General features: G+C 51.8%; 1 protein-coding gene across 4 annotated transcripts in view; it reads left to right on the top strand.

The window, feature by feature from the left end:
• The window catches only part of LOC147235985 (glypican-6-like), a 123,162-nt gene that overhangs the window by 93,364 nt on the left and 14,798 nt on the right, over positions 1–15,000 (top strand). For 3 of the 4 annotated variants that reach the window (XM_086144380.1, XM_086144382.1, XM_086144383.1), the window contains 3 exons: positions 10,191–10,321; positions 13,221–13,364; positions 14,450–14,479. In XM_086144380.1, coding sequence (XP_086000506.1) covers positions 10,191–10,321; positions 13,221–13,364; positions 14,450–14,479 — 305 coding nt within the window. The remainder of the gene's footprint in view (positions 1–10,190; positions 10,322–13,220; positions 13,365–14,449; positions 14,480–15,000) is intronic. The other variant, XM_086144381.1, reaches the window with a different exon arrangement.

The following is a 15,000-nucleotide window of genomic DNA, read 5'->3' on the forward strand; positions in this document are numbered from 1 at the left end:
CTTCCCATGGAACGCCAGGCGGCACTTGGATGTAGCTTCTTCTGGAAGATGTTCACCTGCTGGGGTCAGGTGCTGGGTGGGGTCGCTATGGTGACATGCTATATGTGTGTCAGTTGAAGGTATGGATTCCAGGGACTCACCTGAGTTGGAGTCTGTGAAGCACATGTGTGAAACAGAGGAACTCCAGTGGTTCTCCTGGGGCTGAAGCTCTTCCAGGAGTCACCACTGCCTGTTGAAGACCTTCTTCTCTGCTCAGTGAAGGTCTCCAGGTTGACAACGATGACTTCCTTGAGTGTTCTCTCAAACCACCTGTCTTCTCAGGCCAGAATGCAGACCTTGCTATAGTACGAGGAGTGGCCCTTCTTGTCCTTCAGGTGTAGGTGGACCAAGGAGTCCTGAACTGAAGAAGTGGCTCCACTGAGTTAGACCAGAAGTTCTTTAGTCTCACCCCTGTTGAAGTCATCAATCTCCTCATCGCACTGGACACCACCTTTTGGACCTTCTGTCCTGGCGGTGCACCGCTCTTTGCCTCAGGGTGTTGTTGGGGTTTGAAGCATACCGGTATCTGCTCTGCCTCCATGGATACGGAAGACATACAACCTCCATGCCAAAGTGGGTCAACCATAACAACAATAGCGTCCCATCAAGAAGTGTCTCCACGCATCACCTGAGCACAACGATACACCACGATATATCTTGAATGTTTGGCCACGTCCTTCACAAACATTGGCAGCTAATGGAGTTTATTGCATCAAGTGTGACCAGCTAAGTCTGACTTGTAAACCTCGATTTAAACCGTCCTTTGTTTCCGGCCGCCATTGTAGCTCCAAAGATCCCGTTGACCCGTTTCACGCCTCTACTCATCATGGCAACAATTTTTTTTCTTTGTCTAGAAGCACCGCCCCTGCACGGAGCAGCAGTGCAGCGAGTGATTAAAAGCCCGGGCGTCCCCAGCGGTGACGGCAGCGGCGGCGTCTGATTCTCATTCCACGGCGCCGCCGTCGTTCCTGCTGACTCACCGGAATGGCAGAGCGCCGCGGCGACTGAATGGACTTCATTAGATTCATTTGATGGGGGCGGCGGGGGCGAGGGGGGTAGCGAGCGCCGCAGGTGAGCAGGAATGTGCCTGATCTGAAGCCGCCTTCGCCACCACGCAGACAATAAAGCGGCGAATTACAGGCCAGTCATGTCGGCCTCACTGATTTATAAGCATAATAATTACTGTGTAATTACACAGAGAATTGCACGAGTGCACGAGGACCAGAGTGAGCTTAAATCCATGTGTCAGCGGACACACACACACACACACACACACACACACACACACACACACACACACATATACTATGTGTATATTTATAGGTATATGAACATAATTTGAACTGACATTTATGGATGCAGGAGAACGATCTTGCAACAAGTTGACGTGGACATACTTCATCCCAGTGGCTTGATGTAGTACTCCATGGTACTCCATAGTAGCCCTGTACTGTAGTACTCCACAGTTGTCCTGTGCTGTACTACTTCAGGGTAGTCCTGTACTGTAGTACTCTGGGGTAGTCCTTTACTGTAGTTCTTCAGGGTAGTCCTGTACTGTAGTACTCCAGGGTAGCCCTGTACTGTAGTACTCCAGGGTAGTCCTGTATTGTAGTACTCCAGGGTAGTCCTGTATTGTAGTACTCCAGGGTGGTCCTGTACTGTAGTACTTCGGGGTAGTCCTGTATTGTAGTGCTCCACGGTAGTCCTGTGGTGTAGTACTCTTCTGATGTCCTGTAGTAGTTTGGACAGGGTTTCGTGCTGCTCGGTAGTCCTGTAGTACTACTTCATAGTAGTCCTGTGCTGTATCCCTGCAAGGCAGTACTGATCTGTTACTGCATGGCAGTACTGCTCAGAAGCACTTTGTTGTGTTGCTGCTTGGAAGCTCTATAGATGCACTGTGCTGTTGTACTGCACAGTGTTACTGCATGGTAGTACTGCACAAAGCCATTTGCTGTAGTCCTACTTGATAGCACTGCACGGTAGCGCTACGCTGTTGTACTGTTCAGTACTACTTCATTGTAGTGTCGTACTGAAGGAAGCACTTTTCTGTTGTATTGCACAGTAGTCCCACACCGTAGTACTCCTGCTTGCTAGTACTGCATGGTGGCACAGTGCTGTTGTGCTTCCCCAACATTCATTCTGGTCATTAAGTGGACATTGAAAAGTTAGCTTGCGTGCCGCCATGTTTTCCCGCGGCGTTGCAGAAGCCATCACGACCTTGGTGGTCCGACCTCTGATTCCCCGCCGGGGGGGCGACATTCTGGACACGCCTGTCGCCATGGCAATCACCACGCAACATCGCCAGCCTCTAATGATAGACGGACGTAAAGCGGAGCAGGACCGTGATTTGTTTGTTGCTGCATGCGGGGATTTGTCACGTGTGTGTGTGTGTGTGTGTGTGTGTGTGTGTGTGTGTGTTCTAGTATCCGAGGTTCGGCCAATGGACGGTACCAGACCATCCGTCATCTGCCACCGTGACAAATCTGCCCGGCTCCCCATCATGACGGACACATCATTATCATTTTTCTTGTCAGCACCTTGTTAAAATGCCCTCGGAGGAGGGAGCGGCGGCGGCGGCGGCGGCGGCGGCGGGGGGTTCAGGGGGGTTTTGGGGGGTTCCTTCTGTTATTCACTCGCCGCCGCAGCTTCTCAGTTTCTTCTCATCGCAATCAATGCCACTTCTGACAGGCGGGTGTCGTCTCCAAGGAGGGGGTTGATTGATTGACGGGTTAAAGTAATGGAAGTCTGCCGTCGTCGCCGGTTGCCGATGGCAACGGGGAGGTTGGACTTCCTCGCCGAATGATGCGTTCGCTAAACGCAGATCCGGAGGGATTCTCCCGAACGCTCGCGGGTCAGTTCAAAAGATAATCGGACCTTCTGGATGGAACCAGAGCGAGGCTTCCTCCTCCTCCTCCTCCTCCTCCCCTTCTTCGTCCTTTTCCAATTTCCCACCTTCGATCATGACTTCTGTTTCGCTGACAGTCCTGTCTCAGGACCTCCTGAAGGTGCTGGAGGACGGTGTCGGGTTCGAGTCCCGTCATCTTTCCCCTCCACGCCGTCCCGTCTCGGTGTCTTCATCCTCCGTGTTGAAGAACTAGACCTGCTCCGTCCTCCGCTGGGTGTAAACTGTCCTCATTGATCCCGTCTGCTCATTTCTTTTTAATTGCATGGATTAAATCGCGGGGTAACCGGACCTCCTACATCTCCTAAACCTCCTCCACCTCCTCCAACCACCACCTCCTCCATCTCCTCCACCTCCTAAACCTCCTAAACCTCCTCCACCTCCTCCAGCTCCTCCACCTCCTCCAACCACCACCTCCTCCAACTCCTCCATCTCCTCCACCTCCTACATCTCCTCCACCTCCTCCAGCTCCTCCACCTCCTACATCTCCTCCACCTCCTAAACCTCCTCAACCTCCTCCCCCTGCTACATCTCCTAAACCTCCTCCACCTCCTCCAGCTCCTCCACCTCCTTGACCTCCTCCATCTCCTCCACCTCCTACATCTCCTCCACCTCCTTGACCTCCTCCATCTCCTCCACCTCCTCCACCTCCTACATCTCCTCCCCCTCCTACACCTCCTAAACCTCCTCCACCTCCTCCAGCTCCTCCACCTCCTTGACCTCCTCCATCTCCTCCACCTCCTACATCTCCTCCACCTCCTCCAGCTCCTCCACCTCCTCCACCTCCTACATCTCCTCCACCTCCTAAACCTCCTCAACCTCCTCCACCTCCTACATCTCCTCCACCTCCTCCAGCTCCTCCACCTCCTCCACCTCCTCCCCCTGCTACATCTCCTAAACCTCCTCCACCTCCTACATCTCCTCCACCTCCTTGACCTCCTCCACCTCCTCCACCTCCTACATCTCCTCCCCCTCCTACATCTCCTAAACCTCCTCCACCTCCTCCAGCTCCTTCACCTCCTCCAACTCCTCCATCTCCTCCACCTCCTTGACCTCCTCCATCTCCTCCACCTCCTACATCTCCTCCCCCTCCTACATCTCCTAAACCTCCTTCACCTCCTACATCTTCTCCACCTCCTCCCCCTCCAGCACCTCCTCCATCTCCTCCACCCTCCAACCACCATTTCCTCCTCCTCCTCCAACCACCATCTCCTCCACTTTCTCCATCTCCTCCAGCTCCTCCACCTCCTCCAACCACCACCTCCTACACCTCCTACATCTCCTAAACCTCCTCCACCTCCTCCACCCTCCAACCATCTCCTCCACCTCCTCCATTCATGAGGATCCAAGTCGATATCCCTTTTCTCCTCCTCCTTCCTCCTGACGGAGGTGACTGATGCCGAGGAGAAGTTCTGCTGACGCCGTCATTTACATGAGAAATGATTCAATTACCGTGCGCTCGGGTCGATGACGCCCGTTTCCACGGCAACGGGTCCGAGACACCGAGCGCTAAGGCGACGCGCTAGCAGGAACGGGGGTCACGACAGCGGGTTAACGCTTTAAATCTGATTTCTACCCCGGTGATTTCTCTCCACTAGGGGGCGCCGGCATCGCCACCTCATTCGTCGAATGCAGGGGGCGGAGCTAACCCTGGACCAATCACAGGGCCCCATATAGAGACGTAAAACCACTCACCCTCTCATTGGCTGAGGGTGAATCTGGAAAGCGGGAGTGACGTCATGACGGGTGTGGTTTCTATTCACTTTAATTAATGTGTGTGTGTGTGTGTGTGTGTGTGTGTGTGTGTGTGTGTGTGTGTGTGTGTGTGTGGCAGCGGAGGGGAAGTCCTTCTGTTCCGTCCATGTTTCTTCTTCTTCTGCTCTCAGGATGAACGCTTGAAACGCTGATAGAAATGGAACAATCATGTGTTTTCAGGAGTTGGTGTTCATCAGAACATCTGATCCCCAAATGTTCTTCACCTCTTCTTCTTCTTCCTCCTTGCCATCTTCATCCAAGACCCTGACAGTTGTTCTTGTAGTTCCATGTCCTGCTGGAAGTTTCATGGAGATGCAAAACCAGTTCAATCCTCCAAATGCGAAGCAACCGTTTACTTCCTGTTGGTTTCCAGCTGCTTGTCACCTCAATCTCAGATCTTCTCTGGAGATCATGACTGACTTTTCTTCAGCCTGGATCCAGAAGAGCTGCAGCTCACAGCCATTCGCTCATCATCTGCACCTCCCGTGGGTCGGACACACAGACGTGGTCTCCTCCACACGTCTGGAGGGTTCAGGGTCTCCACTGAACCTCCTCCAGGGGTTTGGACTGTGTGAGGAACCCGGAGAACCCTGAGGAACCCACACAGACGTGGGGAGAACCTGGAGGGAATCCTAACAAGGGGTTAGATGGTGGCAGATGATTGGCCGCGTGTTAGATGGTGGCAGATGATTGGCTGTGGAGACCCCTGGAAGGAGGAGGAGAAGAATGAACAAGTGAGGAAATGTCACTTATCAGCGTTTCCACTGGCAGTGGATCTGCAGTGAGATGGTATCTGGGAGGGGAAATGCTTCTGGACCAGCTCAGATAGTTTTTGATTCACACACACACACACACACACACACACACACACACACACGCACACACACACACACACACACACACACAGCAGGTGCTTTTCTGAAGTCCCTCTGAATTCCTCCAGTCTTTTTCATTAGAAAATAACAAGAATGTGCCTTTGTCAACCGAGAACTGGCGCCAAAGCTTTCCTGATGGTGGTCCTGACCTTCAGGACCTTCAGGACCTTCAGGACCTCCAGGAGACGGTTTATTTCCTCCAGCAGAAACGCGGCGCTGCTGCTGTGAACGATGGCGGCGAAAGGGTGGCGGACGTGGCGTGCAGGAGAGGACGGGAATTTAACGTCACACACTCCAGGATCTGGAAAACAGGCCAAGAAGAGGAGGATGGAGAGGAAGATGGAGATATGGATGAAGATATGGATGGAGAGATGGATGGAGAGATGGATGGAGAGATGGATGAAGATATGGATGGAGATATGCATGGAGAGATGGATGAAGATATGGATGGAAAGATGGATGAAGACATGGATGGAGAGATGGATGAAGATATGGATGGAGATATGCATGGAGAGATGGATGAAGATATGGATGGAAAGATGGATGAAGATATGGATGAAGATATGGATGGAGAGATGGATGGAGAGATGGATGAAGATATGGATGGAGAGATGGATGAAGATATGGATGAAGATATGGATGAAGATATGGATGAAGAGATGGATGGAGAGATGGATGAAGATATGGATGAAGATATGGATGGAGAGATGGATGAAGATATGGATGAAGATATGGATGGAGAGGAGGAAGGTCTGAGGCTCCATCCCTCCCTCTGTCCACCATTCAACCTCTCCTTCAGGACCTCGTAAACAACGTCACTGTGGAGGCGTTTATTTCTCTTCCATGGGAAGATTAAAAAAAATGTGTGTGTGTGTGTGTGTGTGTGTGTATGTGTGTGTGTGTGTGTGTGTGTGTGTGTGTGCGTGGGGAGCACATAAACAACCCCAATATGAAACATCTTAAAATAAAATTCATAGAACAATCATCTTGATGATCTTCCATCATGCCCCTCTACCCCCAACGCACGCACACACGTGTGTGTATGTGCTCGTCTGTGTGTGTGTGTGTGTGTGTGTGTGTCTGTGTGTGTGTGAATGTGTGTGTCTGTGTGTGTGTGAGTGTGTGTGTGTATGTGTGTGTGTGTGTGTGCATCTTTATGTGTCTGTCTGTGTGTGTGTATGTCTTCATGTTTATGACTGTGTGTGTGTGAGTGTGTGTGTGAGTGTGTGTGTGTGTGTGTGTGTGTGTGTGTGTATCTTTATGTGTCTGTGTGTGTGTGTGTGTGTGTGTGTGTGTGTGTGTGTGTGTATATTTTTGGATGTGTGTGTGTATCTGTGTGTGTGTGTGTGTGTGTATGTCTTCATGTTTATGACTGTGTGTGTTAGTGTGTGTGTGTGTGTGTGTGTGTGTGTGTGTGTGTGTGTGTGTGCGCGTGGGGAGCACATAAACAACCCCAATATGAAACATCATAGAACAATCATCTTGATGATCTTCCATCATGCCCCTCTACCCCCAACACACACACATGTGTGTGTGTGTGTGTGTGTGTGATCCTGGGTTCCCCCCCCTCCCCTCCACGGTTAAAAACTCCTCTCTGGTGAGCTGATGAGTCCTGAGTCAGACTGTCCTTGACTCCCCCGGCGTTGCAAGCGAAGCCGAACTTCCTGCGTCCTGATTGGCCGGCAGCCTCAGGAAGCGTCTGGAAGCCGCCGGCTCATCAGGCGCCGCTTCAAACGGAGGGAGGCTTGTTTCCAGCGGGTGAGACCAGAAGGCCGGAGCAGGCGGAACAGAAAAGAACGTCGAGGAGCAGAACCTCATTGTCCGAGTTCCTCCACGCAGCCTCTTCAGAAGGTTTCATTCAGTAGAAATACTGGATCTCCTGGTTTGAGTTTTAACCGCCGTGAGGAGTTGGAGGGGCGTTTGTGATCCTCGGGTCTCCGAAACGCCGGCCTGGAGGCGGCGTCCAACTGGAGGCTCGGGTCGGAGCCGAGCTGAGACGGGTTTTTCTTCCACGTCGCGCTTTTAGACTTTATTTCCCGCAGCGACGCCCGACTTCCACCGATTACCTGGTTTGTTCATTTTACCCGTCGCCCTGAGGTTTTTGCCCCCCGAGATAAAGAAGTCGGGCCGGGAAGCCATTCTGAACCTTCAGTTTCTCTGCATCAGGAAGTACTTCACTAATAGGACAGGAAGTACTTTACTGACAGGACAGGAAGTACTTTACTGACAGGACAGGAAGTACTTCACTTACAGGACAGGAAGTACTTTACTAACAGGACAGGAAGTACTTCACTGACAGGACAGGAAGTACTTTACTAATAGGATGGAAGTACTTTACTAACAGGACAGGAAGTACTTCACTGATAGGACAGGAAGTACTTCACTAATAGGATGGAAGTACTTCACTGGCAGGACAGGAAGTACTTCACTGACAGGACAGGAACTACTTCACAAACAGGACAGGAAGTACTTAACTGACAGGACAGGAAGTACTTCACTGACAGGACAGGAAGTACTTCACAAACAGGACAGGAAGTACTTCACTAATAGGATGGAAGTACTTCACTGATAGGACAGGAAGTACTTCACTGACAGGACAGGAAGTACTTCACTAATAAGACAAGAAGTACTTCACAAACAAGACAGGAAGTACTTCACTAATAGGACAGGAAGTACTTCACTGACAGGACAGGAAGTACTTTAAAAACTACCAGGAGAGTTTTGAAGTCTACATTTGCAGGGTTTTCAGGGTCAATGCTTGGGAGAAAGAAAATACTCCAGTGTGTGTGTGTGTGTGTGTGTGTGTGTGTGTGTGTGTGTGTGTGTGTGTGGTATTGCTGTGGTTAAATCCTGTCCTCTGCAGGATGACATCATCCCGCCAAAATAAAACCCCACCCGTTCTCCCCACGGAGCCTGGCGAGCCTGGCGAGGCGTTCAGGGACGCATCATCCAGTTCGCCGTCTCATCGCCGGTCGTCTGTCATGAGGAAGGTCATGTGACCACCTCCACCCTTGGATCTCCACCCTATATCTCCACCAGTCCACCCGCACCTTCCAATCTTCACCCAACAACCTACATTCAACAACTTCCACCTAAAAATCATCACCATAAAACCTCCATCCTTCAACCTCCAACCAACAAACTCCACCATCTACCTCATCATACAACCTCCACCTGCAACCAACACCTAATAGTCTCCAACCTCCACCTCCATCCAAGGATCTTCACTTCACAAACTCCACCTTCCACCTTCAGCTTCCACCCAACGAGGTCCATCATCCAACGTCCACCCTCCTCCCTCCACCCTTCAAACCCTGCAATCTTCTCCCTGCAACCAACACCTAATAGTCTCCAACCTCCACCTCCACTGGATTGATCTTCACCCTGCAACCTCCATCATACAACCTCCATCCAACGATCTTCACTTCACAAACTCCACCTTCCACCTTCAGCTTCCACCCAACAACCTTCAGCGTCCATCCGTGGAGCCTGGCGAGGCGTTCAGGGACGCTTCATCCAGTTTGCCGTCACATCGCCGATTCTAGAAGGAGCCCAGCAGCTCCATCCTGGGCGGCTTGTAATCCGGTCGCCCACCATCTCCATGGCAACGCAGTCGACCTCGTTATGGGTTCTGATGAGACCCACCACTGATGATTAGATGATTGGTGCTGATTAGCCTGGGGGGGGGGGGGGGGCACCACCAGGGGCCTCTTCTACTCATACAACGTTCTCCTGCTCTGGTTCTCACCACCTTCTCCTGCTCGGGTTCTTACCACGTTCTCCTGCTCTGGTTCTCACCACCTTCTCCTGCTCTGGTTCTCACCATGTTTTCCTGGCCTGGCCGGGTTCTTACCACCTTCTCCTGCTCGGGTTCTCACACGTTCTCCTGCTCTGGTTCTCACCACGTTCTCCTGCTCTGGTTCTCACACCTTCTCCTGCTCTGGTTCTCACCACGTTCTCCTGCTCTGGTTCTCACCATGTTCTCCTGGCCTGGCCGGGTTCTTACCATGTTCTCCTGGCCTGGTTTTCTCGGTGTTCCTGGGTTCTCTCTCACCACCTTCTCCTGCTCTGGTTCTCACACGTTCTCCTGCTCGGGTTCTTACCACCTTTTCCTGCTCGGGTTGTCAACACGTTCTCCTGCTATGGTTCTCACCACCTTCTCCTGCTCTGGTTCTCATACGTTCTCCTGCTCTGGTTCTAACCATGTTCTCCTGGCCTGGCCGAGTTCTTACCATGTTCTCCTGACCTGGTTTTCTGGGTGTTCCTGGGTTCTCTCTCTCCACGTTCTCCTGCGGCAGGATCATCAGGAAATGACTCTATTAACGGGACGGTGATGACATCATCTGGTTGAATGTTTTCCCGTCCAATTTGTCATGTTGTCATTAAAATGAATTAAAAATAAATCAGCGAACCAATCAGGACGCAGCTGGGAGAGATTTAATTAATCCTGTTCATCTTAAATGTTAATTATTCAACGAAGTGACATGAAGGGACTCGCTGTTCTTACCAATGCTAATTAGCTGATTTCGTGCGGGCTAACGAGGATTTGCCGTTCACACACACACACACACACACACACACATACATACGTGACGCCGTTGTCTTGTGTGTTTTCTCAGATGCGATGCTGCTGGTGGCCGACAGACTGGAAGGACCCTTCAACATCGAGGCCGTGATGGAGCCGATCGACGTGAAGATCTCCGAGGCCGTGGTGACGCTGCAGGACAACAGCATGCAGCTGTCGGCGAAGGTACGTGATGGAACCCCGAGCTCCATCTGACCAGATGTTTGAAAACTCTCCTGGCCTTGGTCACGTTTACTGAACCGGCGAGGTCCAAACCAGAGGTCCAAGCTCTTCTGGTCTGCTGCACCTGACACCTTCTCTAGAATAAGCTACTGTATTTTTCGGACTATACGTCGCTCCGGACTACAAGTCGCACCAGCCATAAAATGCGTAATAAAGAAGGAAAAAACATATATAAGTCGCACTGGAGTATAAGTCACATTTTTTGGGGGGGGGATTTATTTAATAAAATCCAACACCAAGAATAGATATTTCATCTTGAAAGGCAATTTAAAATGAAAATAGAATCGAGAACAACAAGCTGAATAAGTATAGCCTAGCATAGCCTATATGACGCATAAACAACAAACTGAGAACGTGCCTGCTAGGCTATGCTCACATAACATATGACGCTAAGAGTCATTCAAATAACGATAGCATATAGCACATGCTACAACCAAACAGTCAGTGTCACTCTTAATCGCTAAATCTTCTTCTTCTGTGTCACTTCTGAACAACTCCTCCAACTCCGAAGGTAAACAATGCGCCGCTTCCTCTTCTAGCGCTACGTCGCTACGTCAGAGTTGCACTTCCAGTTCCAATTATTCCAGCCTTTCTGGATCCCGACAGGACGGCGTCCTTGTTCTGATGGAGGCGATTGCGTAGCATGAAGCGGTAACACCAGGAAGGTCCTCACGCAAAGTCATTTATATTCATCTTCTTGGCAACTTCCTGGGTGTGAAGACGCAACTGTCCTGTTGACAAGCCTCTTCCTGCAGCATCTTGTTCAAGCACCATGTGTGAACTCGTTCCTCTAGCCGTGGCCAGCTAGCTTTTAGCCCGCGATTAGCTTTTAGCCCACGATTAGCTTTTTTAGTTTTCTTCATTTCAGTCAGAGTAACCTCCGCTTTTCTCCAGTCCCTTACAAGTTTCTCACTAACTTCAAACTTTCTTTCTGCTGCTCGATCGCCGTTTCCGGCTGCATATTTCACTCCATCCTGTTTGTAACCTGCAGAATATGATTTTCTTTCCGTTGCCATTTTTGTTCATCCCTTCTCAGTTGTCTTTATAAGTTAGCGCGAATGTTGAAATGATCCATTTTCATAAGTACAGAAGTCGCTGGTAGCTTCTTTTTTCACAACGCACTTCTGCCATGACCCGCCCCCGCTTAATTTTGATTGGTTGGTATGTTATTATTATTATTTCACACATAAGTCGCTCCAGAGTATAAGTCGCACCCCCGGCCAAACTATGAAAAAAAACGCGACTTATAAGCTAACTGCTAACGGGGTTCACAAAATCACTCCGACCATCTGATGGTTCGCGGTTGTTCTTCCACGAACGCCGCGCAGCTTCACCTCCATGTTGTCCATGTTGTTGAGCGTGGAGCTGAAGGTTCCTCACCGCCCCTGGAAATGCTAGAAGGCTACTTCCTGGAACGGCGGCTAATAAAACCCCGGAGGGCTTCAAGCGTTTAATCTAGATTCTCCGTTTTAGATTCCCCGGAGAGAATCCGCCGTTTCCTGCCGGTTGCGTCTCCGGAGACGCCCGAGAAAGAAACCTCCGCTGGTTTTTAAAGGGCTTTATTTTATTTTTTTGGTCTTTCTTCTCCCGCCGGTAGCCGAGATGTGAGGTTTCCAGCCTTTGAGTTGCTTCTTTTTTCTTTTTTTCCCTTCACGTCCAAAGTAAAAGTTTTATCCGAGGCTCCTTTTGTTGTAATTTTACCTCGATTCTTCATCGCATTCCTCGCCGTTCGCTCGCCGTCTCCCGGCTGGAGTTACAAAGGTCAGTATGAATTAGATGTCACATTCTTCCCCGTATCAAGTGCGCCGCAATTTACAACTGCGCCCATTGTCTATGCACCCGAGGCGCCGTCCCTGAAAGGCCGGGCCCGGCAGAAAAGATTGCTCCCAGATTACAATCTCTCTCCACGCCGCCGCCGCCGCCGCCGCCGTGGCAGCTTCCCTCCCGGCCGCGCTGACCTGTTGAAAATCGGTTTGCTGGCGGGATGCGCGGGATATAAGATTTGTAATCGCGATGAGGGATTGATAAATATTGCAGAGGAGACAGTTCCTTGTCACGCCGCCCCGGAGGCGCATTAGAAAGCTCCGTCACTCGCCGAGCAGGAGGTCGGAATGCTGATGAGCTCTGGACTTTGGAGCTGCCGTTCGCACCCGCTGACGGAAAACATCCCGTGAATCTCGGAGAACCGAAGTTCCGGGCTGGAATTTCTCCCCTTGAAGACGTTTCACATCTAAGAGGCTTCTTCGGGGAACGGGGTTCTCCACCCCCTGCAAGCAGGAGCTTCTTCTGATCTGGGGAAGCCTCTGGGATCAGGGGCGACGCGTCTGCAAGGGAGGAAATTCCAGCCCGGTCGCCTCGACTAGAAGGTTTGGAGGACCTTTTCACGGATGTGTGCGCTCGCGGGATCGAACGAGATGTTCGAGCATCCACTCATCACGTATAAAAGCAGGCAACCGTTCGGTCTGCGGAGCTTCTCGGACATCCAGAACCGAAGGAGCCTCTGAGACGAGGGCTGAACCGACTTCGAGGGGAAGAAATTCCAGCCCGGTCGCCGCAACTAGAACTTCTGGGATGTTTTCCAGCAGCTCCGTCGTCCACTAGCGGGCAAACGGTACCTCCGAAGTCCAAAGATTTGGACAAGAAGTCACCACGACCCGGTTGACCGAGAACCTCCTCGGACTTGAGGTTGCACGTCGTAACGGGAAGCCGCGCTTTAGTTCCCTTCAGACTCCTTAGTCGTAGCCTTGACGCTCGCGTGTTTGGCGGTCAGTTGGGTTCCATATTCTTCTGGGGTGAAACGGCGCAGGTTTCTCCAAGTAATCTCCAGGTCACTGTCCAACAGGTGTTCCAAGGGTGCGGCCAACCCAAGCCGTCCTCCATGGGCAGGTCGGCGCGAGGCCTTTCCGACGTGTTCAGCGCTCGCTTCAGACCCTTCACGCCGGAGGAGCGGCCGACCACGGCGGCGGGAACCAGCCTGGACAGACTGGTAGGTCGCGTCGGCAGCGTATCCTCAATGTTCACGCTTCCGTGAGGAAACGTCCCGAGGTTCACCGCCGCTAGAGAGACCAAAGGGAAGTCGCTCACCGATGGCGAGAACCAACCGGGAGGAGATTAGATGTGCAGAAGACCTGGGGAGAGCAGATAGGTTGACAGAAGGACAGGAAGGAGAGCTGGAGGCTGCAGAGGAGAAGATCTGGAGAGCCGAGGAGGATGGAGTCCATCAGAGGGACGGCGGAGACTGAGATGGTTTGGATGTGAAGGAAGATGGTTTATGGAAGCAGGGAAGGAGGACAGGAAGGGAGCTGGTGTGAGGACGCAGAGGAGGCTTAGCTAGAGGCAGGTGATTGGCTGAGGGGTCACATGGAGGAGGGTGATTGGCTGAGGGGTCACATGGAGGCAGGTGATTGGCTTAGGAGTGAGATAGAGATGTCACACCCCAACGCCAAGGGGTCGAAAGGTGGCGTGATTGGCTGAGGAGTGAGATAGAGGCAGGTGATTGGCTGAGGGGTCATAAGGAGGCCGATGATTGGCTGAGGGGTCATAAGGAGGCGAGTGATTGGCTGAGGGTCATAAGGAGGCAGGTGATTGGCTGAGGGGTCACATGGAGGCGGGTGATTGGCTTAGGAGTGAGGCAGGTGAATGGCTGAGGGTTTCAAATGGTTGCGTGATTGACTGAGGAGTGAGATAGAGGCAGGTGATTGGCTGACGGGTCACATGGTGCCATGTGATTACTGAGGAGTGAGATAGAGGCGGGTGATTGGCTGTTGGTTAGATGGAGGCAGCTGATTGGCTGTTGGTTAGATGGAGGCAGGTGATCCAGCCTTGAAGCAGCATAAAGCAAAAGAAGAAGCAGCTGATGGAGGTGTGAAGACCTGGTGACTTTAGGAGGACAAACCCGTCCAGGTTGTTTATCTGGAGCCCGTCTTGTGACTGAAGTGTCTTGAAGATGCAGATCAGGCGGCGGCGGCGGCGGCGCCGACCTTCTGATTTGATTCTCTCTCTTGTCCGCCGCCCATTTTCTCCAATGTCCAATTAAATCTTTGTCTTCTCCATTTTCCCTGCTGCTCCCAGAGGGCTGTCTGGAGGACGATGCAACACAGCGTAAGCCTTCCTTCCTCCCCCTTTTCTGTTTCCGTGGTCGTTAGTCGGCATCTCCGAACCCTCCGCCTCCGTCAACGCCTTGTCCTTGTCGTTATTGCTGCTTCCTTCCGGCGCCGCCCGGCATTTTCCGACCCCTCGCCGTTTATTTCCAGGCTTCGCTGAGACGTCAGAGGAAGTTTTCATACCCGCCGGTGCCTTCAGGTGGATCAGCACCTAAACGGGTCTATTTCGGTGTTATAAGGCCACGGCGTCGAAGGCATGTTTTTTTTGTTCTGCTCTATCGCCGGGAGAACGGAGCCGACATCCACCGGCTTATCAATCAATGTGCGACCCCGAGCCCCGCGCCCAGCGGCCCGCCATCGATCCCGTCCCCGACTGGAACCATAAACCCACCGGGAAAATGTTTACCGCAGCAGTAAATCAATGGGAAAAGTTCTTTACGGCCCGACTTCACTCTGTAAACAAAGCCATCTCTGTGTGTGACCCCATGATTGACAGCTGACCGATCCAGGTTGACCCCC

Source organism: Fistularia commersonii, chromosome 3 (assembly GCF_037954325.1).
Source record: "Fistularia commersonii isolate RoL2024-O1a breed Wild chromosome 3, RoL_Fcom_v1.0, whole genome shotgun sequence".
In the NCBI taxonomy this organism is placed as follows: domain Eukaryota; kingdom Metazoa; phylum Chordata; class Actinopteri; order Syngnathiformes; family Fistulariidae; genus Fistularia; species Fistularia commersonii.